Here is a 24,616-nt window from a genome sequence, read left to right as displayed (position 1 = left end):
CTTTGATGAGCATCTCAATACAGTAGAACCAGTCTATACCTTAACTTTTATCTATAGCCTATCATAACTCATCTAGTTTCAGCTAGAAGTTGTTTTTCAGTTTTCTTGCAGTGGAAAATTCTGAGACCTTTTTTCTACTTGCCACATTTGCTGACTTGTTTGCCTGTGCTCTCTTCCTTGCTTGGTAAAAACATCATCTTGTTTGGGGTGGGTTTATCCTTTGCCCTAAGCCATAAAAACCCCTTCTAACTAACACACCTTTTGTGTTCTTGGTTATCCAGTCAGACTGGCTCAGCAATTCTTCTCTTCTATATCAAAATTTGCTTCCATCTCTATTCCTTCATCAGACTCCACATTTAAAAATCTTTCTGCTAAGCACACATATCTGTGAGACTTCCTTGTCACACTTCCATCCTTCCCAACACCTGAACAGGTCTGAGCTGGGCTCACTCACTGGGACACAGGATGCTCTCTAAGGCCACACTCAGAACTCACTTGGGCCTGAAAATATAATCTCAAAACACCCACCACTTAGATGGAGGTTTAGATTGGTTCTCGGGAAACCTTTCTTCACCAAAAGGGTGGGCAGATTTTGGAACAGGCTGCCCAGAGCAGCAGTAGAAACATCATCCCTGAGAACATTCAAACATATGTCATGGAATGCTTGGGACCGTGCTTTAGTGGTGGCCTGGGCAGTGCTGGGGTAAGGGTTGGACTTGATGATCTTAGAGAGCTTTTCCAACCTAAATGACTCCATGGGAGATAAAAATGCATCAATTTCTGTCACAAAACCACCCTTCAACCATAACAGGTCCTGTTGCTCTTTGCAGAAGAAGTTTTGTGGAACCAGGATGCAAAGTGAGGCCATTTGCACTTGCTAGGTAGCCTACAAGTGATGTCATTCTGAATATTATAATTTATTCCAAAACATTTTGCTAATCCATACATTCTTCATACCCACACTTCTGTTTCCTAGACAATGCCCAGCTGGAAAACAGTGGAGCAAGAAACAGCAGAGATATGGAGCACTGAGAGATGCAGATCTATGTTTATACACACATCTACTCCATTTCTTTTGGAAAAATTATTGTTTATTTCTGTGAAAGCAAAGGAGCCCTTGCTCTAAGTGCTACAGAGATGAAACAAGTGAGCAGCCAGGCAGATGGGACCAGAAATTCAGCCTCTATGTGTTGATTATTTATCTGCTAAGCTGGAACAGGAAAACTTCACAAAGTAAACGTGGGATTGAAATCCAACAGGAAAGAATGCAGCTGCACAAGTGCACAAGACACGATGCCTTTGCATTCAAATAGAGTCATATTTAATACAATTAAAGTAATTACTTCAGTCTAGTCAGCCTTGGTTAACTCTCCATTGGAGTTAATTAGCAAATGATAGTAAAATACTTTGAACTTTAAATGTTAAATACTTTCATTATTAATATTATTCTTGCAACTGCTGCCAGAGCAGCCTGGTCCCAGCTCTTTGGAATGCTGCAAAGTGGTGACAGGGAGAACAGAGCAGTGCTTTTGCCTGGTTGATTTAAACACATTTCTGTGTTGTGCTAACCAAGCATGTGCCTCAAAAAAGACCCACAAAAGAGCTCAAGTCCTGCTCTCACAGGATCCCAGACTGGCTTGGGTTGATCTTGTGCCTTCCAGCACTGCCATGCAGAGTGCTGAGTCCTTGCTTGGTAGAACAACTTCACACAAATATCCCCAAAAGGAGAGAAAACAATGACTGAAGGCACAGGGAAGACAAAAGACAATTAAGAAAGGTTAAAAGGACTGGGTCACACTCCTGCAGAATAAAGATTTAACTGCATACTACTATATAGGAGAGGTTACAAGAGAGCAACAACTGATTATTTTCCGTATTCGAAAATGGAAAAAACACGAAAAAAAAAAAAGGGTTGAAGCCACAGAAAGGAAAATGAAGGTTTGAGAACCTCTACAATTCAAGCAGTGGAACAAACAGCCCAAAAGCTGCAGAATACTCATCACTGAGGGTATTCAGGCTTAAGTAAACACCCATCTGTTAGAGAATATTTTGTTATAATCACTCCTGCTATTGTGCAAGGAGGTGGAACCAAAGTCCCACTGAAATCTGGGGGTTGGATACCTACGATTCATGTGTTCTGCGATTTTGAAACATTTATTCAGAACAACAAACATCTGGTTCTTAATCCCCCAATTAACACTGTTTCCAACCCTAAGGAATTAATCACAGAATTCATGGGAAACACTTTATTTGCTGGCAACGGAGTAAAACAAATTGCCTACAAACTTCTACATTGCTAATGGAGCAGTTTAATTGGTTTCTTTTTTTTCTCTTTTTGACATTTTAATTAAAAAAACAAGGACCAGAAAGACATCCCTGGGCAGGGACCTTTGCAGCAGAGAATTACACAGCTCTGGGGACTCGGGCTCTCATTCATGGTACTGACCTCCTTTGAAGAGCACTCTGAGCTCTAGCAGTGAAAAGGACTTTAAAAAGTGCTAGACAGCATCATTAGTATTCAGGAGGACTCAGTTCTGTGGCTTGGTAGAATTCAAAGGGATCTGCTGGTACTTAGGAAAGCCAAAACGTTTTCCAGAGGAAAGGGCTGAGCAGCTGGGGGCTGGCCATGCTTCCAGCACTGCAGGCTGACTCAGTGTCACTGAACCAACCTAATTCCTGCTCCCTTTTTGTTTTCACCACTTCCACAATGCAGAATTTAAACCTATTTCCAGCTATAAAAGTAAGGCAGTGTTTAAAATAGGGTTCCAACATAAAAAATCTGCATTATTGCCTCCCAGAGCCCTGCTGGCACTCCTGCCACCACTCCCTGTGCTCTGGGTGCTTATTCCATGAATACCTCTTTGTTAGCACCTCTTACACCCTGCAGCTCAGTGGATTTACACCCTGCTTCTCTCAGTTGCTGTGGAGAAATTCAATGGAATGAAAAGTCAACCATCACATGTTCTAGGACTCCAGCTTTAAAGATGTCCCTGCCTGTAGGAGTGGAACATGCTGTTCCTTCAGTTCATCCACCTGGCTTTGCCTCTACGTGAATATTAAGTAAACAGCTTCTATTCCCACCAAACAGCTTTTCAAAGAGTAACCAACACAAACATCACAATTCTAGCCAGCAACAGACTCTCAATAATAGCTCCAAAAATCTCACCAGCTTCAGGGGGTCTGTTTGAACACTGCAAATTACTCCAGCTTGGACAGCTCCTGAAAACCTGGGGTTTGTTCCACCAGGCCCTTCTGTACCCATTTGCTGTGGTCCATGATCTTCCACCTACTGATTTTGCCCTTTGTTCTGTGTGAACAGTCCTGTGACATCAACCAGTCCCATCAGGAACTGACTCAATTCCCCTCATGCTCCTTCCAACCTTCTTACACAGTATTTCTTTATCAGCACATTCCCACTTGATGGCTGCTTTGCCTTTTAACTTCAATAAAATTTTCTGCATTTTTTGTTTCAGGTCCAACCTTCATTACATTTGCAGCTGCTGGAGTAGATATTTTTATAGATTTTTTTTTCATTATACCAGATATCAAGGAAATGGGGAACCACAAGTATTTGGAGAAACTCTATGGTGATGTCCTGGGGTTGGCATGGGGGATTTTTTGTGCATATGGAATGGTTTGTTTGCGGTTGGGATTTTTTGGGTAGGTTTGTTGCTTTGGGGTTTTTTTAGTCATTCCATTCCAGGCTGTTGTTTGTCTTTTGTTGTTTAGATTGGATATTAGGAAAAATTTCTTTGTTGGAAAGGTTGTCAAGCACTGGAACGGCTGCCCAGGGTGGAGTGACCATCCCTGGAAACATTCACAAAACGAGGAGATGTGGCACATGTGGCCATAAAACAAAGATGTGGGAGCAGGGTTTGGGGCTGGGATAATGGTTGGAGTCAATAACCTCAGGGGGCTTTTCCAGCTCTGGGATTTCTGCTGACCCCTCCATGGTTCCAGGCTATTCCAGAGGACAATACATCTCCAATAAGGAGGCCAGGAAGGGTTTACTTTGACATTTGGAGTTAACAAAGCATTGAACTCATCCAGTGCAAGCCATATAAACCTTCCCATTTGTTCCAGATTCTCGACTGCATCAGAACTGTGACAATTCCTACTCCTTCCCTCTGGAATCTGATAACTCAAAGATTTGCCATGTCTCTCCAGCTTGGTCTTTACCAAGGACACAAAATAAGGACACAACAATGAACCAAAAGCTGAAGAGCCCGACAGACAAAACTGCCATCATTTAAAACACAACAACATCCAGAATCATGAAGCACACTCTTACAGGCAGGACCAAAAACTGCAACCTCCACAATTAACCCTTTGTGGGATGCCACAGCCAAACCAAATAGGTGTGACACACTTTGAAGCCTCCAATTCTGAGCAATTCCCAATGATAAAATGGTTTAAAACCCACAAGACTTAACCAGCTTTCAGTGCTGGAGGAAGCCCAGCCAGGCTGGTGTCTCCTGAGCTGGTTTCACTGACAAGCACCCAGGAATGGGCTCTGGGCTGTCTGTCAGGGGCTGTGGCAGGGAGCTGTTGCTGTCTCAGCCCCTCATCGTGTCCTTCCAGGCAGCCAACAATTACAATTCTCTTATCCCAATAATTACAGGCATAAGAATATGACTTGAACAACATTATATTCTCTTCTTCCATGTAGTTCGTGCTCTCACAGTGCAATGCACTAACCAGAATGAATATTTCTTTTTTAGGAGTGAAATCAAAGTCTTAACTGGCTGATAAAGTCTTTTGGCCACTGTGTGCCTGAAAGAGACTCACATTGCTATTTTAGGTGGCAACCAACATGGACAAAGAGGGATTTTTAGTGAACTTTAAAGTGCTTTCTTAAATCAAGTTATTTTTCAATGTAAACAAAGCATTTCATGCAAGAGAATTCATTCCCATAATGGTAACTTCCAATGGAAAACAAAACTTGGAAATTATCACCACCGTGAGCTCTGCTAAGAATATTCCAAATGTCACATGGAAGTCTACACTATACTCAGTACATATTAGTAAATTAGAAACTCTGGTAACTCTCACTGCTGGAAATGTTTTTCTTGCATATGAAAATTCTCCTGTCTCAAGTCCCAGCCTAATCAAGCATTAGCTACCACAACTAATCCTCTAGACAAGGAACTTCCTTGTCTTTCTCAAAACTGGAATTTAAAACAATCAGTTGAGAGCTAAATGGTAACTGCAGTGTCCAATATTTCCAACATTTTAAGGCTTTACTTCTGGCCTGTCCAACATGAACCTCCCCAGATAACTCTCTCATCCAGAAATATGCCAAAAGCTGGCTGAGCTTTAGAGTTTTATATCCAAAACATTTCCTCTCTGCTAAATGAGAAACAAAATAAGAGTAAGAAATGTAAAACAGTTCTTCAAGGATATCCAATGGCAAATGTTGCAAAGAGTCACCTCACATCTATGAATTCTGTTGCCAGAATACTTTGAATACAAAATTAACATTTTATCACAGAGTAAAATCCTGCTCTGCTGTGTGTACCCAGAGCCAGCACACACATCCACAGCAATAACATCTAATTCTCTCCAAGAATTGGATCTCATCAGTGCTGATGAGGCTCCTCACTCACCAGTTGGGACAGCAGGATCCATTGTTGGCTTTTCCCAGGTGTTGATCTGCTCCCAGGTAAATCCATTGGTTCCCAAGGCGACACTATAACCACAGTTGCTGTAGTGCTCATCAAATGAACAGCCACCTACAACCAAGAAAAATGGAAACATTTCTCAGTTAATTTTCTCTCTCTTTGTGGTAGGCCATTTACTTAGGTATTTTGTATCCAAGCTTACACAGGAACTAAAAATAAAACTAATTTCCTAAACATTATTTTTCATGCAGCTCCAAGGATGATGTCCAAAAAATATCTTTGTAATTTCCATGTTTTATATCCACTGGAAGTCCTTGTTTTCTTCCATCCACACTACTTCTTCTAAGATCAGTCCCCTTTATTTCAACCTGTTGTTTTCAAGGACAATTCTACAGGATACCCCCATGCAGGAATATTTGCATGAACCTTCAAGAAAGATATTTTTTTTAAAAATCAGGAAAAGGAAGAAGGAATGCAAATGACAAACAAGCACAGCAGCACTGTTCCTACAGCAAGACCTCACTTGTTTTTGCTTTTAAGCCTTGATTATATTTAACCTGGCTTTAACCATCTCCTAAACATAACAACACAAATTTCTGTGTAGCCCATGAACACACAAAGCTTCCTCAAGATCTTTCAAATCAATACTTTTGAGCATGGCCCTGTAGTTTCTGAATAGGAGAATGAGGAGCAGCAGATGTCAACTGGCATTCACACCTTCCAGAGTGCTGACTGAAAGATCTTTACTGCAATTCCTGAAATACTTGGAAGATGTTAACTCTCATAAATGCATTGGCAGCTGTCTGAACACCTGTGTATCAAGGGAAATTCAGGAACTGTGGAATGAAATGTTGTATTCCAGTGCAGATCTTTGAAACTTGGGTCACACAGAGGAACAGAATGTTTATTTCCTGGGATATTCCTACACTGGTGTCCCTTATTCACGCACTCTTCACCTCCACCCAATCCAGCCTGACAAAGTATTTCACTACTGGATCCACTGGATCAGGGAAACCCAGTTTAGACTTGAATCATGCCCAAGGTGTGTTCATAAAGATTTGGTTTCCTCTTAGGAAAGAAAGGATCACTGTTCTCTGCAGATCCCACTCCACCTGGAAGAACTGGAACTGGGCACAGGTAACACACCAGGGCTGCACCGTGCCCAGGGCAACGTCCCCTGCTCTGCCAGCCAAGTACCAATGGCTCCTGATGATGCCTCAGGTTTAGCTTTTATATTTTTCACATTCTGAGCTGCTTTAGTGTGTGGGTCTGGGATTCATATTATGGGATGGTGAGCTCTGTGCACAAAGCAGGGAGACAAAACAATTCCTGCTCCAGCTGGGCACCAAGGACAAATGATCCAAATCTCAGCCCAAGAGCACAAACACCGTGGGCTGGAGAGAGAAAAACAAGCAGGGTGGGACTGCCTGGGCTAAAGCTGGAATGGGACAATGAACTGCAAGGTGCAAATGGAGCAGAACTGATCACAGTGACAGACCCTGTGCCCGGTCGTGCATTTTGGGACCATTTTGGTTCATCTTGGGTGCAGCCCTGGCTGGGCTCTTGTGCTGCCCAAGGTGGAGCCATTGAGGCCTTTTGATAAATCCCTGGTTTATTCTTTATCTCTGTCCAGTCTCTGTTCTAGGGCAGCTCTCACAGGGCAGCACTGACACCAACCGGAGCTGTATGGACAGAGATATTCCTGACTCCTCCCTCCTTCCCACAGCTGCACTCACACAATAAACACCTGGTTCATCACTGACCTGTGTCCTCTGCAATAAAGGGTTACACAGCACTGAAGACATTAAAGCCTTCTTTAATTTTCAACCATATTACCCAAGCCCAAACTTCCTCTCAGTTCCTATGGAACTCCTCACAAATTACAAAATATATCTCATGTCATTAATAGTTCTCAATCCCTTACACTGTTAAATGATTCTCTGTGCACTCCAACTGCAATTGATTTAAGTGGTTCTACACAACCTCACCAAACATTTCTAGTCAAGTAAATTCTAGGAAGGTTTGTTGGATAGAGCACCTGACACCACAAAATACTCTGCTGCTGAAAAAAGTTCAAAGAGATAAAGCTTGCCCTAAAAAATTAAAACTTGTATATATTACATATTTTCATCAGTGAATAGATTTTATAACCCTTGAAAACATGCCTGTTTGAGTAGCTTCTGCAAATATTTCTGAGTTGTCATGATTTTATAATATTTAAATAACCCTTGTCTTTAATTTATCTCATTTGTGAAGCCTTCCCAGCTGTCAAAACAAGTAGGATTACACCTGTGTAACTGTCTTCTGTCTTTTTTTTTAATTAATTTAGGTGAAAAAGTTCAAAATTACAATATTGAACAGGCTAAATAAAAAAAAAAATCTAAGGGAAGATCCAGGCAGCCTGGACTGTGTGGGAGTGAGCAGTGAAAGTCATTTTTATCCCAGCGAGCAGAACGAAAAGCCAAATCCAATCCTGTGCTCTCAGCCTGCATGGAGCATTCTCATTTTGATGGATTCCCTTTAATTCAGACACAAACCATCCCCACCCTCCTGCTCAGCACTCAGGGATGGGGATATATGGGAGCTTTTCCTTTGGAGGAATTGTAAACACATCCTCTGCTCCAGCCCAACTCCTGTACACAGAGAATACTGCACAGGAGCTGCTACAAAGCCCCAGAAGCAAAACAAGCAATAAGTAGCAAAATATGGGGCAGCAGTGCTCATTGAAGTGGGAATGTAATTGTCAATAGCCTGGCATAATCAGCTAAACAGGTGGTTTTATCCTCACTGAGGAAGATGGAGTGCGAGGAACTGAAAAAGGGACACAGTGAGAACCTGTGGAAATTAATTGGGAGCATCTGCTGATACAAGACAACACCTGAGGAAGCTTTTAAAGTGCCTTGCCTGAAAGTCAAAGCTAACCTTGTAGTACTGCTGAACAGGAAAGGAAAGGAAAAACCATGGAGAGCCTTAAAAGCAGCAGCAGCAAGACACCTATATTTCAGAGAAAGAAAAGGTTAGTGGAGAAACCTCCAAACACAGAGTGACAGGGCAATAAGCCAGGAGGATTAATTTACTAGAGGCAGCAGAATTGGAATGTGGAGGTGAATTTGCAGGAAATGAGGACAAGGAGAAAAAGCTGGAGTTGATTTTAAGGGCTCAGACGAGCAGATTGCCTGTGTGCATCCTGGGTGCCAAGAGGGGGGCAGTGCCCACCAGCTTCTTCCTCTGCTGTGTCCACTGAGAGCAGAACTAAAACTGAAATAAAGGCCCAGCTGGGAGCCAGAGCCACAGTGACTTGTGAGCCAAAAAGTCAACAATTCCCCTCTTCACACTGTTGTGTATTATGGAACAGGAAAGAAACTTCAGAAAGTGACAGTAAAGTAGTACAATATATCAGAACATCACAGACTTTGGGGTTACTTTAACAATCACAGAGTCACAGAATGGTTTGGGTTGGAAGGGACCTTAAAGCCCATCCAGTGCCACCCCTGCCATGGCAGGGACACCTTCCACTGTCCCAGGCTGCTCCCAGCCCTGTCCAGCCTGGCCTTGGGCACTGCCAGGGATCCAGGGGCAGCCACAGCTGTGCCAGGGCCTCCCCACTCTCACAATCAAAAATTTATTTCTTTATATCCAATCCTTGGTAAAGCCAGGTAGCCACAGTGATTTGTGTTCTATTTGCCAAGCAAGGACATCAGTGGTGGCCCTGCTTTCTGCAAGAGTTGGCAGATGTGACATTGCAGCTTCCCTTCCAGGCAGCCAGGGTCAGAAAATTGGAGATTTTAGGAGTTCACTAAAGTATGAAGAGTAACAAGCAGAAGTGTTGTTTGCACTGATGGCAGCATAACTTAATATCCAATATTTCCACAGACATCCCACCCATGCAGACACTTTTACATGAGCTACACCCAAATATGATGGAACATAAAGACAGGAAGAGGTTAGACCCATCCCCAAACAAAGTCATCCATGGCTGATATTTGACTGCTTAGAGGCAGAGCAGGGCTGTTCATTAACCTTGAAAAAATAATCCTCAAGTTGAAGGGAAAGGAAGACCAACCACTGGATGAATTTAGTTACCAGGTCTGCAAGTTATCCTTTCAGTCACATATCACAGAGCAGCTTGAGGAAAATGACAACATTCACACAATCACCAAAGTGGGGTGCTGGGTCTTCATAAATTGTCAGCAAGAATGAGGATTTTTGGGAAAGATACGGGGAACTTTGGAGCCTTTTTCCTGCTTGGCTAAAAATTAAACAAATGCAGTTGCTCAGCGGGGCTGATGAGGGAATGGAGATGGCTTTGGTGGCTTAGGAGAACACAGGTGGTGTTAAACCCTTTTCACAAAATGAAATCTAAACAAGAAAGCTTTTCCCTTCCTGAAAGGGGTCATATTGAAGCAAATAATGGCTCACATAAGAAGGATAAAATATCCCTTGTTTTACACTGCGGGCTTGTAACAATGCCACTGCTCATCTGAGTGATGCTAATTAATCTTGAGCAGACCTATCATCAGTTACTGAGACTTGCCCCTGGATTATATGTAAACCAGCCTTGCATAAATTGAATGGCTCCTTTGAATATATAATTGAATTTGCAGAAGTGTGCGCCAGGGGGGTGTTTAAATAAGTGCACAAATATGATAAAAAGAACTTCACGCTATAATATCTAATTCAGTAAGCAAAAATAATGGCAGGGCACATTCCAATTAGTGTTTGATTTATTTATTTTAACAAATCCAATTAGTTGAATGTTTTATAAAGTCATCCAATGTCAAACTCTCACAGACTCACCAGATAAAAAACACAATACTTCTAAAAGGGGATAAAGAACACAGTGATGTGAGAAGCCTCAGTGGTTATCCTGTGGTTCTAAACACACACAGCAAACACAGCAGCAGATAGAATTTGATCAGGCATTTACAGCAATCCCAAAGTGGGAAAGGGATAGAGACAACGAGAACATCAGTCTCATTGTTCCATGTCACCATTCCTCCAAAAAGAAGTAGTTAGTTCTCTCATTTACTAAAAACAAAACAAATAAAAACAGTAACAAAATGGGCAAAAGATAAGAAAGCATAAACACTTTTTAGTAAACATCCCTTTTGAAACTTTCATGAGAGCTGATATTTAGTCTATCAATTTTTATCTTAAACCCACAAAATGCAAAGCAAGTAAAGGAAGAGACAAATGCTGTTAGGATGAGGCAGTGCTTATGAACTATAAAACTCTACAGATTAAACCACCACTGTTTCTGATCATTCATTCTCATCCCTTCCAGAGACACTCTTGTTTACCAGGGCTGGAAAAGATTCATTTGGCTCATTAAAGTAACTCCTAGTGTGGGATTTATTGTATAAAAACCCATTTGTAACTTATTTTTCAGACTGTAGAATTCATATAGCAAATTCCTGAGAACTCTTATTCCATATTCTTCTGGAAGTGGGAGAAAATGAAGAATGAAAATGTACATGTAAAGCTTGTGCTGAGTTGCTTTAAGATGGGATAAATCAAGGAATATTGGAATTTCCTCACTCAGAACAGCAGTAAGTCCTGTATGTGCTTTCTAGTCCTTCCAGAAAGATGAAGACATCAGACAAGTGCACATCAACCTGCTCTTGCAACTGGCCAATTTCAATGAGGACTTTATTATCCTAGCCAAATGTTTGTTCTACAGCCACAGATTTTCAAAGAACAGGTTTCTGCAGAGAAAAAAAAGTCATCTTGACTGAGTCAAAGGGCACCATGTATTCAGGTGTATTTAAAGGCAGACTCTACAGGGGAGACAAAGATGCTCTGACTCCTCAAACTGCAGGGAAAGCTTTGATCATTTTTTATGCCTCATTAGCTAACAGAGGATCCACACTAGGAGAAACTGGGAAAAGATTCTCCAGTGTGTAAGAAGGAGTAAACCCTGAAGTAAAACATGCATAACTTCTTTTTCTGATGTCAGCTCTTTAAGAGCTGGGCTCAGACCTTGCACAGATTCAGGTGAGTCACTCAAGCATTAAACTCAACTCCCAGGCTTCTCAGCTGTTGCTGCTCACAGAAATGCTTCTCTTGAGGCATCCAGATGTTTGGGGCTCAGAAACAATAATCCGTGATTTCTCAAATTCATCCCACCTGCTTTGGTTTCTGCTGCCCATGGCTGAGGAGTGACTGACCCACCACGAGACAATTCTGTTCCTTGCCTTGACATCTCACTCTTGACACAGTCTTGCTAAATTTACATGTAAGCAGAGACAGTTTTATCTATGCTCTGGAAGGTGACAGTTCTCTGAGATAACAGTAACAACTGCCTGGCCAAAGTTTGACGCGTTTTTGTTAGAGCTGACTAAATTTCATTCATTCTTTTTGCATGTTCTGTGCCCTGGCAGTCCAGATGACAGAGGAAGCACACAGAAAGCTTGTCTTTATTTTTAAAAACAGCAATGAAAATTATTTATCTTTAGAATTAAAATATATATATATATATATATGGTTTTGGGGTTTCTTTTCCCTAAATCAATGTAATCCTGAATGCAGTTTAGAAATCACACCTTGGTTCAAAGTTGAATTGTGGTTCCACGTGCTATCAAGCCATTAAGGAAGACACTCATACTATCAGCATATATTTATACATTTTCTAAGTCTTTTTCCAATTATACACCCTGTGACCTTGCTGCCTTTGCAGGTTCAGTGTTACCTATCTATTCCCACATGTTTTGAAGCAGCTCTGAGCTGTTTCCATGCACACACATCCCCCATGCTGGGATAAAATCCATACCTGGAGGTTCCTTGCACAGGAACCTTGCTACAACCAAAATATTGCTAAAGGGATCCCACCTGGTGTCCATGAGGAACATCACCAGTAGCAGACAGGTGAAGCTTTGTCACGTGAACACCTCAAGTGCCCTCCCAGTAATAACAAGTTTTTCTCCCAGCACTTCCCTGCAGAAGTGATGGTCCCAAATGTGCAGAGTTTATCAGTTGTGCTCCTAATCCCAATGGAGCAGAGCAAACCTCGTGGATCCTGACATGCATGGAATGAGTGTTTAAGCTCCATGCCCTGAACTTGTCAGTTTAAGCTGAGTTTTCAGCTTAAATTCATCATTACAGGTTTCTCTTTGCTGAATTTTCCCTCTGTGTCTCATCACTGAGCCCCAGACCTGCTCAAGCACTCATTACTAATTCTGCACTTCATAATCCACCACGGATCAGTGGAACCACTTTGAAGTATCCCAGGACTAAAACTAACACTAAATGTCATTTGTTTCAATTTATATGTCCAAATCAAGGATGACTCATCTAACTTGCCTTGCAAAAATGTATGTCCTTTATTTAATACCAGGAATACATTTTTGCTGCTGACAGCTGAGCTGTCACTATTCCAATAGCTCAATATTAACATTTTATTGCTTTAAGCATAAGTTAATATTAGAGATCTGTACATATCCCTAATCTGATTGAATTTTTTTTCAAGCTGCTAAAATAGTCAGTTAATACCCTGCACCTTTGCAGAGAACCCTGACTTTCCAAGCTCACTTAGTTCCAGTCTGCTGCATCACACCAAGATTTATGCTAAGAATGTTCAGACTCGCCTGTCCCAAGGAAATGAAACTTGTAAAATTAACACAGGTTATCAAACCCATGAAAGATTCTTAAGCAGACATTCCCCACCAACTTTTCTCAATATTCTAACTAATAATCTTTCAATCTATAAATTTAATGGCTTTCTACCATTGAAGCAGACTCCTTCTTTAGTCATAGCGAGACAGAATGAAGATTTCTTTTAAAAACCACAGATTTGTAGAACACACTTGCTGCTATACTTGTAGACTGAATATTTTTAAAAACCCTTACTTTGCTTCAATTCATTTCTTAAGTCACAGGACTTTTTTTTTCCCTAAAATAATCCTGTTTTGTATTCCAAAAATTCATCTTAAATTGTTAGCCACGACTGTTGAAGATGTGCTTAGTTATATTTGTCATTAAAAGCTATCTGTGGGTGTTCATTGTTTTCTTTAAAACAAAGAAAAAAAGAACATTGCTTTTCTTTTTTTCCAGTATCTGAAAATTCTTAGCGCTAATTATTCAGTGGATCCTAACAGGCTTGTCCAACATTGTATTTATAGTGCATTTCACCTAAATTTTCTCTATTGGCTTGCTTCATTGCAGCATTTCATCTGTCACATGGATACCTGTTCAAGCTGCACACTTAAATTACACCCTTCTTTTACTCTCCAAGGCAGAAAAACCTGTCTGGGAGCAGCTGTTTCTCACTTATTTTATATTCCATTAGCAAGCCTCTCATTCTCAATAAGCTTTTATACAAACTTCATATTAATGTGTTTGAACTTCAAGCAAGAAGCAGCCGTTGACTGACTCACATTATCTTTGGTGATGGATAAAATATTGTCTCAACAGACACCATTTCAGGAATTCCAACAGCAACTACAAAACCTCCAATCCTTCTCCTTTCCCTGTTCTGCTGTTTTGGAGGAAGATCTCCTTCCAAAAGAGATGTTCCATTGGAAGTTCATGGTCATAAAACACAAGGATTAGTTTAAATAAGGGTAGGAAGTCTGGTTTCTTGCCACACCACTAAACACAGAATAGAATTAAACACAACCTGGCTGCCATCAAACATAACTAGCACAGACATACCCTTTTCAGAGAAGAATTTAAGTTTTTATTGGACTGTCTTTTTTATAATCATTCCATTAACTTCCCAAATGAGGCCAAGGGAAGTAAATTAATTCAGTGCTGAACTTCCAAAATGTATCTTATTTTTGCACTCACAGAAAACTACCCACAGTCGTCATGAGGCCAGAAATGTCCATGTGCACACACACACACATATCCCATCTTTCTAAACAGCTCCAAAAACAACTATCAGTAGTTTAAATGTTTTCCTGGAGAAGATTCTAATGAAGTGGGTTGATTCTTGATGAATAGTACTAATGTTTTGTTTAAATTGCTTCTGAACATGTGCAATTAGAGATGCAGCACTGCGCAGGACTCCAAAAGCTCCTTGATATTTGAGCTACCATGCTTGACAAGTATTAGCTCAGCTCACCCTGGTTAAATATCAGATTTAGATAAAAGGACAGCTATCATCTGTTATTGAGTATCAGCAAATAAAATCTAATTGGCTAATAATGCAGTGGTAATAACTTGCAATGAGTCTTGCCACTGATATATCATGCTAAATTTGATAACTTTTTTATTGGAAGCTACTCCCTGAGAATGGCTGTATAAATAACTTTTATTGAGTTCTAACAATTCCTGTAGCTCCAACTTTACACTTATCTCAGATCAAGGTTATCTCTTCCAAATGCCCTTTCACTTGTTGCTGGCAGTTACTGGTTCAAATTACAGTTAAAGTGCAATGTCAAGGATATTTAAAGACATGTACTTTAAATTGTTTTCAGTCAAGCCATGATCTTCATTCAATGTGTCAGGAGCGAGTCAGCCCCAGAAGTGACAGTGGCTCCCCAGCTGCTCTGCTTCCAGCTGCCCTGGAGTCAGGCTGGGAACAGGAGGGCAAATCCCGGACTCTGTAAGAGCTCCTGTAAACTTCCATCAGCTGCCTGATGGCGGAGGCACTGACAGTCAGCTGCAGATTGGAATTTCAGTCATTTGTTACCCGATTTTTAATCGTTTTTTTCAGTTTATTTATTCTACCTCTGCATTTTTTATTCACATTTTTCTCTCTTGATATCCCAGTGCACTGCAACACCCAGGATGCTGTTCAGAATCCCTGGGCAGTGGGGCAAACACCAAGCCCTTGAATCCCCTCTATCCTCTACAGCACACTGTAACACGGAAACAGTGTGAAAAAACAAAAAAAAAAGCTTGCTTTTATCCTCCAGCCTCCTCTGTGTAAATTCATTGCCCAAAGAGAAAAACACAGAGTAAATACGTGCCAGGAATAAATGGGTCCTCTGCCTAACAGCACTTGTGAGTTCTTGAAAAATATACAGAGCTCCTCTTCTGTTTAACCAAATTTCCTACTACTACATAAGCATATGTGCAAAGTGCCTCTCTAATTACAGCCATGAATCTTCCTCTCACAGTGCCTGACCCAGAATGTGCATTTAGCAGAGCTGCAGCATTCCCAACTCTGTATTAATGAGGGGCAGCATGGCAATGAGGAGAAAATCCAGAGTAACTTCAGCACTGGTGCAGTTATCTCTTTATCTCTACAGACAGCTCAGATTTTGTTAAGGGGCCACCACAGCCTCTCTCATCCCCCTGGGTGTTACCTGGCACATCCTTGGCCACCTGCAGCCCCTGACATGTCACAGGTGGGCTCAGAAATGGCCCATCAGACACGTTCTGCTGAAGGAATCCCCATGAGCCACTCCAGTCTCCATGGGGAAAATGATTTGTTAGTAACAGCTCAGTTTCTGCTGAAGTTCTTGATTTTAGAAGAATTCCAAACTTTAAAACAGACAAAATTTCAAAATGTTACTTTCACTCTGCACTTCACTTTGGAGCAGTTTCAAGCAGTGCTATCCCCATTATACAAAACCAGGCTGGTAATGAATATATAGAAAAATATTCCTATTCCATCATCTAAAGCCTCCTTCTTGTCTTTGCTATAGATAACCTTCTGAAACTTAGAATAATACATTTCCAAGGGAAAATATTTTTCAAGACAGATTTTCTGAATTCCACAGCTCTTATTCCTTTTAAGCAGCATCAAGCCTGAACTCTGCCGGGAAGCATTAAATCCTTAAAACATTTCTTTCTGAGACTTGAAAGGCACAAGGTGAAGGAATCTAAAAGCAATCACTCCTCAGTATAATGAATGACCAGCTTGGAATAAGAAGCCCTTTTCTGTCACACGAACCATGGTTTCAATCAGCTTTTAATCCCTGGTCCATTGAGACGTGTGAACCAAATGCTCTGAGCTTTTCATCCCAACCTCAGCAGCCCTTGGTGGTGCAGTTGGGATGGACATGCAGCAGAGATGGCCTAGTGAAGGGCAGATTCTAAAAATCTTAATTTGAAACAAGCTTCAAAGCTGTTTCCCTGACAGTACATCGATATTTCCTTTCAGGAATCTTGGAGGATTTTGTACAACCTGTGTAAAACCCTCACACTTTTGGTAGTACTGCAGACAAACTTTATTGCTGTTCTCACACTGAAATAGTCCCAAGTTCATAAGTGCTATTCAGATGCACAAAAATCTCCTTTACTGGATATTTACATCTGGAAATAAGGTCTTACCAGCAATTTAAGAAGATAATTGTCTTTGCTTTAAAGTCTTCTTTTTACCCTTGTAATTGAATGATGCCATCTCCAGAAATAAGACAAATACCTTGTGCATGATATTGCTTTATCCACCTCCCTGCCATGCCCTGTAAAGCACCTTTCCATTTGATTTTGGTAGATGAAAGGGTATTTGTGAGTATAGCTGCATACAGTATTTAACAGCCCAGGAAACTCCATTAAAATGTAATGCATTCCCAGAGCCCCAGGTGAAAGTGCAGCTACTCAGAAGCAAAGATTTTTAATAAGTGTCCTCCTCAAGATTTCAGCTCTGCAGCTTAACTAAGTATAAAATTTCTAATAAATTCATTGTCCATTTTTATACAAGTCATTTAAATTTTAAGATGCCTGTGTGAGAATCTGATTTATTAAATATATGATTCTTCAAAAGATTATGATCATGACATTAAGTCATTCAGAAATTAGATTCAGTTTCTGATCAACTGAATTGGTATTAAATATACTTATCCAATTATAACCAGAGTGCAATTATACTGATACTTGAGCTAACTGCACATTAGGCATTGCAGCCAAAAATGTAAGAGAGAAGGAGTAAAAGAATGTTTGAAAGCACATTTTTAAAATAAAGGAGAAGAGTTTCAGATTAGAATTTAAGAGGAAATCTTTACTCAGAAGGCCAGAGGCAGTAACACAGGGTGTCCAGAGAAGCTGTGGCTGTCCCTGGATCCTTGGAAATGTCCATGGCCAGGTTGGATGGGGCTTGGAACAACCTGGAAAAGGGGAAGTTGTCCCTGCCCTCCCTCCTTAAGACCCCTTCCAACCCAAACCATTCCATGGTCCAATGACCTGCTGTGGTTTTGTCCTGTGGCCTCTCTGGTGATCTTTATTCAGTGTGCTAAGGCTTGTACCTGAAAGGCTAAAGTAAGATAAAAACAATAATAAAATCAGCTAATCAGGCATCTCCTTTTGTTATCTATAATAGGCACTTTGTGCCTATTCTAACAATCATGGCATCATTTTTTACCCCGGAGTCCTCTCCCAATCCCCTCACCAGCACAAACTTGTGATAGGCAAAGGGAAGGAGCACAGGGAACTCCACAGGGCTTAAAAAAGAACAGCTGGGTCAGGTCAGACCTGCCTGTGGTTACTTGGAACACCCATGAACAGCATAAACACACACTGACTCTTCCTCAAAACACATCCCAGCCTCCAGCACATTCCCACCTTCCACATGGTGCTGGCACTGCCCAGGGAATGGGCACAGCCCCGAGGCTGCCAGAGCTCCAGGACAGTTTGAACACCACCCTGTCATGGACATATTTTATGGAAAATCTTTTCCTTAGGATTTTTCTCCTGAGAAGCTGGGAGGCCTCAGGAACAAAATGTAAACATTGATTATCTGCTGCTGTGGAATGCAACAGGTGCATCTGTGATTGGTCTCATGTTGGTTGTTGTTAATTAATGGCCAATCACAGCCAGCTAGCTTGGACTGTCTGGTCAGTCACAAGATTTTTGTCATTCCATTCCACTTCTTTCCTTGCCAGCCTTCTGATGAAATCCTTTATTCTATTCTTTTAGTATAGTTTTAATATAATACATATCATAAAATAACAAATCAGCCTTCTGAAACATGGAGTCGAGAGTCTCATCTCCCTCCCTCATCCTGGGACCCCTGCAAACACCACCCCACACCTCCAGGGGTGCCCAGGGTGGGGCTGTTGGGGTGTCTGTGCAGGGCTGGGGCTCCCCTGGCTGATCCTGGGGGTCCCTCCCAGCCCAGGATATTCTGTGATTCCATGGAGAAGCTTCTCTGATACTCAAACATTCAGGATCTCTGTGCACTTCTGGAATTTGTAAACTCCCAGGATAATCACTTGAACACCTTTGGCCCAGGCTGACACCTGGCTGTCACCTTCAGGGAAACACAGGGGACAGGGCTGCTCATGCCAGGACTGGTATGGGACAGTGGCAGTGCAGAGAGAGCATCTGCCATGTGCTGAACCAACACCCCAGGGAGGAGACAGGGATGCAGGATATTGTTTTTCCATGGAAATGACTGTGCCTGGCAGTACCCAGGAGGCACAACTGTTTTCCATCACATTTTCACTTCATACAAGACAGACTTCTCACCAGACTATCAATATCAGCTTTGGTTTGTTTGTTTTCTTTTTTTTTTAAATTCTAAAGCACTGTCTCACAGGGAGGAAATAATTGTGATACTTGACTATACTGCAGCCTTTCTAGCAGTTTAAGACTATTTTAAGATTAGATAATTAAGATAAACTTGATGATGAAGTCCCAGCTGGAATAAAGATGTTGTTTATCTGAAAACACTCATCTGTGGCAAAAACTAATGGAATTTCCCAGAACAGAGCCTATAATTAATATGAATTTTTTTAAAGCATTATTTAACCAGCAGATATAATTTTATTAACACAGAGACTAAAAACAATCCAAGTGAGTGGACTTGCTTTCAGATACAAAGATTATACCAGAGTTGTGTAAGTCAGGTTTTGGTTTAATATTCTCTTTCCTCAGAGATGGAGATGATACAACCACTGATCATCTATCCAGCTGCAGCACAAGTGTGAACAGAGACTTTCTCAACACACTTGACCTGAATTCCAGTCAAGCACCAACTTTTCCAACAGTTACACTGACCCCACTGCTCACACAAGCGCCTGAGCTCCCAGCCATTTGTGCTGGGAGATTCCTCACTTATCCACAGCTGATTTCCACAACAATTCTACAGTGGAGGAACCACCACAAACACGGGATTTGATGGCATTCCAAGCTGAAAACAAGGAAATGAGCTGCTAAAAGGCGACCTCTTCCCCCAGCACTGACAGCAGCCCCTGGGAGCACTGAACTGGTGGGGACAGCACAGACTGGGTGCCTCGAGTCAAAATTACAACTGCTATTAGCAGATCCTCAGCTAAATGATCTGATTTTATTTTTTAACCTACATTGAATGATGGAGGCAATAATGAGGTGTGCTCAAGAGAAAAATGACCCATGACACAGAATATTGTTTTCTTGCCAATGTCACCAAAGCTTTCTTGGAATGGCTGGAAGACACTGTGGTGAGGACAGAAGTGAAACACCGTTTATTGCTATTTAGGAAAAGAAAATTTCATTCTGGAAGAGTTTTGATGCCAATTTTGCACCAGCAGTTTGTGAAACCATGGTTTCACTGTAGTAAAAGTTTGATTGTTCTTAGTGAGGTTCCCAGAATACAGAAATCTCACCCAAACCACACAGACTGAGGGTGTGCCAAGGCAGGTTCCAAGCACTGCCTCCTGTTCCTGCACACTCTGTTATTTATTCTCTGCAGCTAGAAACCCTGGGATGACATTGCTGGGTCCTCACAGCCACTGAAGGCCTGCTCAATTAATTCTTTTTCCAGCCTGGAACATTCCCTGCTTTCCTTCACTGCACCTCCCAGGATCTGTTTTGCTGGATTAACAAAGCTGCACATTCCAGCATCCCCATGTCCAAAATTCTCCATCTCCACATCTCCTTATAGCCCTTCTTTACACCTGTGATGTGCTGGAATCATCTCTCCTCTGGAGGAGCACCTGTGCTGTCCAGATGGATATTCCAGAACACTCCAGATAAAATAATTGCTGATCTATATAGCACATTCCTGTTTTGCCATCTTGCCTCACACAAAGACATTCTCTTTGTAGAAACACATCTCAGTCTCATCTCGATCTCCTGGCTTTAATGCTGCAACAGCTTCTTGTCACTTCCAACTGATTTCAAATCTTAAACCAAAAAAACTAATTAGTCCTGAGATGCATGACCTTGCATTCTGTAATGCTAAATTACATCCCATTTTTTTTAATGTCATCACAATTCAAAAACCTAATTTCTCCTGTCTGATAATTTTATCCTCCTCCAGCTGTGAGGGACTACCTGTAACAGCCCATTCCTTGTTTTTATGTCCAGAGCAGCAGTGAAACAACCTAAGATTTCAAAAATTATCATTTAACCTCAGTTAGGATTCCTCCAGACTGGTCCAGAAGAAAGGAATTTAAAAAGCTTACCATACAAAAAGCCCAGGGTAGTCCTAGATTCACACATTTAGCTCATTTGTCTATAGCAATGCTATTAAAATTGAGTTAAATTTACTGCACTATGTTTTCCTAACAGGTCACAGAGCCCTGGAATGGTTTGGGTTGGAAAGGACCTTAAAGCTCATCCAGTTCCAGCATCCCTGGGCAGGGTCACCTTCCACTAAACAAAAATCTTTTGGTATCATGCAGGTCAACAGTGCCTCCATGTTCCAGTTCCCTTGTAAAGTCTGTCTTTCAGATCTATGTTAGTATCTCCAAAACCCTACCCTTTAAATTAAACCTACTAAACCTCCCTACACTTTAAATTAAACCTCTCCAGCTTTAGTAATCAACATTAAAAGATTCAGTAGTGAATAAAAGAATTTATACCCTGTTGGACAATCCTCCATGATTCAATTCCACGCTTTACAGTATTTAAAGTGTCAATTATGTGATTTAATATCTTATATAAAGTCAGTGCACTAACATGCTGGTACTAATTAAACAGGGCAATTATAAAATAGGACCTGACTTCCAGTCCTGGCAAACTGACAGTGTTTCACAGGTGAAAGTGAGAAACACAAAAACAAGAGGAGTTGCTCTAAAACCCTTCATTTAACAAGATCCACTTGACTTCCCCAAACTTGCCATTACTGTTTTGATATGATTTGGAATAATCTAGAATCAGTAACTCACAAGTATCTTTACTAGTTACCACAAAGTTAGATTTTTGCCTTATTGAATTTTGTGAGAATTCCAAAATACTGCTGAAGCACACACTGAGCAGAAATTCTGCTTCTTAACTTTGCAAGTTTAATTTTTATATACATATAACAAGTATATTCATATACAGAGCTAGTGAAAGATCCTGTCCTCTTTCTGCTGCCACATTCAAAGAGTTGATCTGCATGAAACCTGGCACCAACAATTATTTTCCTTCACAGTGCAAAAAAATCTGTGTACAAACATGCGAACAACAGGTAACTCACTGAGGACAGTGAAACAAGCCCTGAAAACTTGGTGAAAGCATTGAGTCTGTCCCTTGCTTTACAGAACATTGAGGTGGTGCTATTCAGTCTTCGGGATACGAACAAAAAAGCTGACAAAGCACAGAAACATAACTCAAGTCCTTTTTAAGGTGATTTTGATGAATCTCATTGGACTGGGCTATCATAAAGCTTATTACTAATTGAACTGGATGTGGCAATAGTTTACTGAGTGACCCATTTTTTTATATTTTTAAATTATTATTAAGCTTTTAAACTATGTTCCTTTTCTATGTGACTTTTAAAAACCCATGATCTGCATGAAACCTTACACACCACAGGCACATAAAGAGGCTTCATTAAACTATAATATTCTTATTTTAATCTTTAAATTATTAAATTTGCTGCCACTTAATACCAGCATTTTGAGGCAATTATAAAAGTGTTTTCTAAGAGATTTAAATCTTTTTGGCTAAGATATCAATCACAGGCCTTGCCTAAAAATGTCCCCTGGAATGGATATTCATCCTTTTTCCTTATGCCAGAGGTGAAAACTATATACTCAGCTGAATATGCAATTTCCCATTACTGGTATTATCATAGCACCCCAGAGACCTGAGGGAGGGCCAGAATGTGATCAAATGCAGGTTATTGAGCTAAATCCTTCCCTTCTTGGGGATCTCTATTGCACTCCCTGCTCTGGAGCCCTCAGGAATGGATCCCCTGGATGGATGGGATGCTGGCAGTGCATTAACATGCTGGTACTAATTAAACAGGGCAATTATAAAGTGCTGGGGAAGCAGCAGTTTGGGGTTAATGCAAGGAGTCCAAGATTTGCAGCAAACCTGGTGATTTGATTTACCTGGTGAAACTCTGCTTTGCTGGGTCTGAGCAAGGGGCCACAGCAATCCTTGGGAGAAGGGGACTCTTTGGAGGGGAAAGCTGAAGGATTATAAACCATCTACCTTTTGCTGTAATTTGTTTCCTAAAACACCGTTTAGAAGCTGCACTGGCCAGTAAAGATGCCCAAAGCATTTGAACATAACTTTGCTTTCTTTTTTAGGTTACATCCCTGTGCTGGAGATGCAGGAAAAGATCTCTGGGAGCTCATTCCTCATGCCAGGCTGGAATTCCCAGGCACATACTACTGCCATGTTCACACTCATAGATGTGCAAACCCAGGGCACACAGGGAATATTTCTCTGTCTGCTCTGGGGCGCCCTGACCCCCAGGGCAGCACTGACTCTGACCCTCATTCATGGAGAAAGTTTCCTAAACTCCAGAATAGACTGGAATCCACAAAAGTGTGCAATAGATTATAGAGAGCAGTGTAGGTGTATCACTTGGTGAGAAATTGAGGGTTTGGTATTTTTAGTGTGTTGTGGATGGAAGCAAGATGGAGGGCACAGGGTGTCATCCTGGGCTTCTTCTTCGTGCTGCTTCTTCCTCCTTCTCCATGGGTTTGGGTGGCATTTTGTAACTGGGCAGAAAAGTCCCCATTGCAGCTCTTTGGGATCAGTCATTGGGTTAAAAGGAGAAATAATCCAAGTGTCAGTCCTTAATTGGATAGTTTAGTCTTAAAAGCCCTTGTACCAAGAGATCATTTTGTGCCTTCTAATGAAAAGCTGCAGAACTCACAGCAGTGAGACTGTTTTGCTGATAAGGAATAATAAACACCTGAGTCCCAACATGAATTACGGCCTCAAGTGCCTTCAGTCCAGACCCAGAGAAACCCACAACTGGGACCCCCACAATACTCACTACACTATAAAGCCTTCACCTACAATTGAGGTTTAAAATTCCCTGAAAGGCAAACAGCACTGAAACACTTTCTTAATGTGGGATTGCAGGATACACATCAACAAACAATCCAAATGCATCTTGATGTAAGTGCATTAAAATAATGGATAAGATCTATCAATTAGCAGGTCAAGCATTTCCCTTTCAAATTCTACCATGGAAAAGAAAGCTATATAGAAGAATAATCATATTACTGTTCCAGAAAAAGCAGTATTTCTGGAAAAGACAATGTTTTATAGGTCAGTACTTACCATCACTTTAGATTATGTGAGAAAGTCTTTAAGTGTTACTTTATAGACCTTTTAATACAATTTTGTACCATTTAAGTAAATGGATGCTGCATTACTTTTACTAAAGAAACTGAAATACTGAGAGACTTTCAATCTGGGCTTGTTTGCAGACCTCTCTAACATTGCACACAGGAGGAGTTAGCCAGGCAAGTAAATGAAAGTAGGAGCAGGACACACAGGGGTTTGGAGACCTCACTTGGCAGCTGCTCAGAGTATTAGGAAAATGTGGTTTAGCTCCAGCAGTGGCCTCTGATAATGGATTTTCTGAATAACAACTTCAACACTACTTTTAAAAATCTGTATTAATGCTGCTTGAAAAGACTGCACACAACTGCATTTTCTGTCCTTTCTATCCCTGATGAACTGAACTGACCACGAGCTGTGTGACCTCCCCTCCTTTGCCACCAGCAGCTCTGGGTTTCATCTCTCTGACTCTTTCATGTTTTCTTCTGATAGCAGCAGCACAGAGTTCAAATCAAGATGCAGGAACAGAAAGCAATGTTTGTGCTTTCTCTGCTCATTTTCCCTTTTAACTGATAATCTTAGGTGGGGAAAAAAAAAAGGCTGCTTAAAATTAATTAATGAAGCTGAAAATTTCAGTTAAGAAGTCAACTACAGAATCACAAAAATTAGATAGA

At 41.1% G+C, this 24,616-nt stretch overlaps 1 protein-coding gene across 11 annotated transcripts in view; it reads right to left on the bottom strand.

Moving 5' to 3' along the window:
• The window catches only part of PTPRT (protein tyrosine phosphatase receptor type T), a 477,859-nt gene that overhangs the window by 344,303 nt on the left and 108,940 nt on the right, over positions 1 to 24,616 (bottom strand). For all 11 annotated transcript variants that reach the window (XM_074553619.1, XM_074553620.1, XM_074553627.1 and 8 more), the window contains exon 2: positions 5,607 to 5,732. In XM_074553619.1, the coding sequence (XP_074409720.1) occupies positions 5,607 to 5,732 (126 nt within the window). The remainder of the gene's footprint in view (positions 1 to 5,606; positions 5,733 to 24,616) is intronic.

Source organism: Zonotrichia albicollis, chromosome 17 (assembly GCF_047830755.1).
Source record: "Zonotrichia albicollis isolate bZonAlb1 chromosome 17, bZonAlb1.hap1, whole genome shotgun sequence".
Taxonomy (NCBI): domain Eukaryota; kingdom Metazoa; phylum Chordata; class Aves; order Passeriformes; family Passerellidae; genus Zonotrichia; species Zonotrichia albicollis.
Note: the sequence above shows the minus strand (reverse complement) of the source record. Positions and strands in the feature narration are given on the sequence as shown.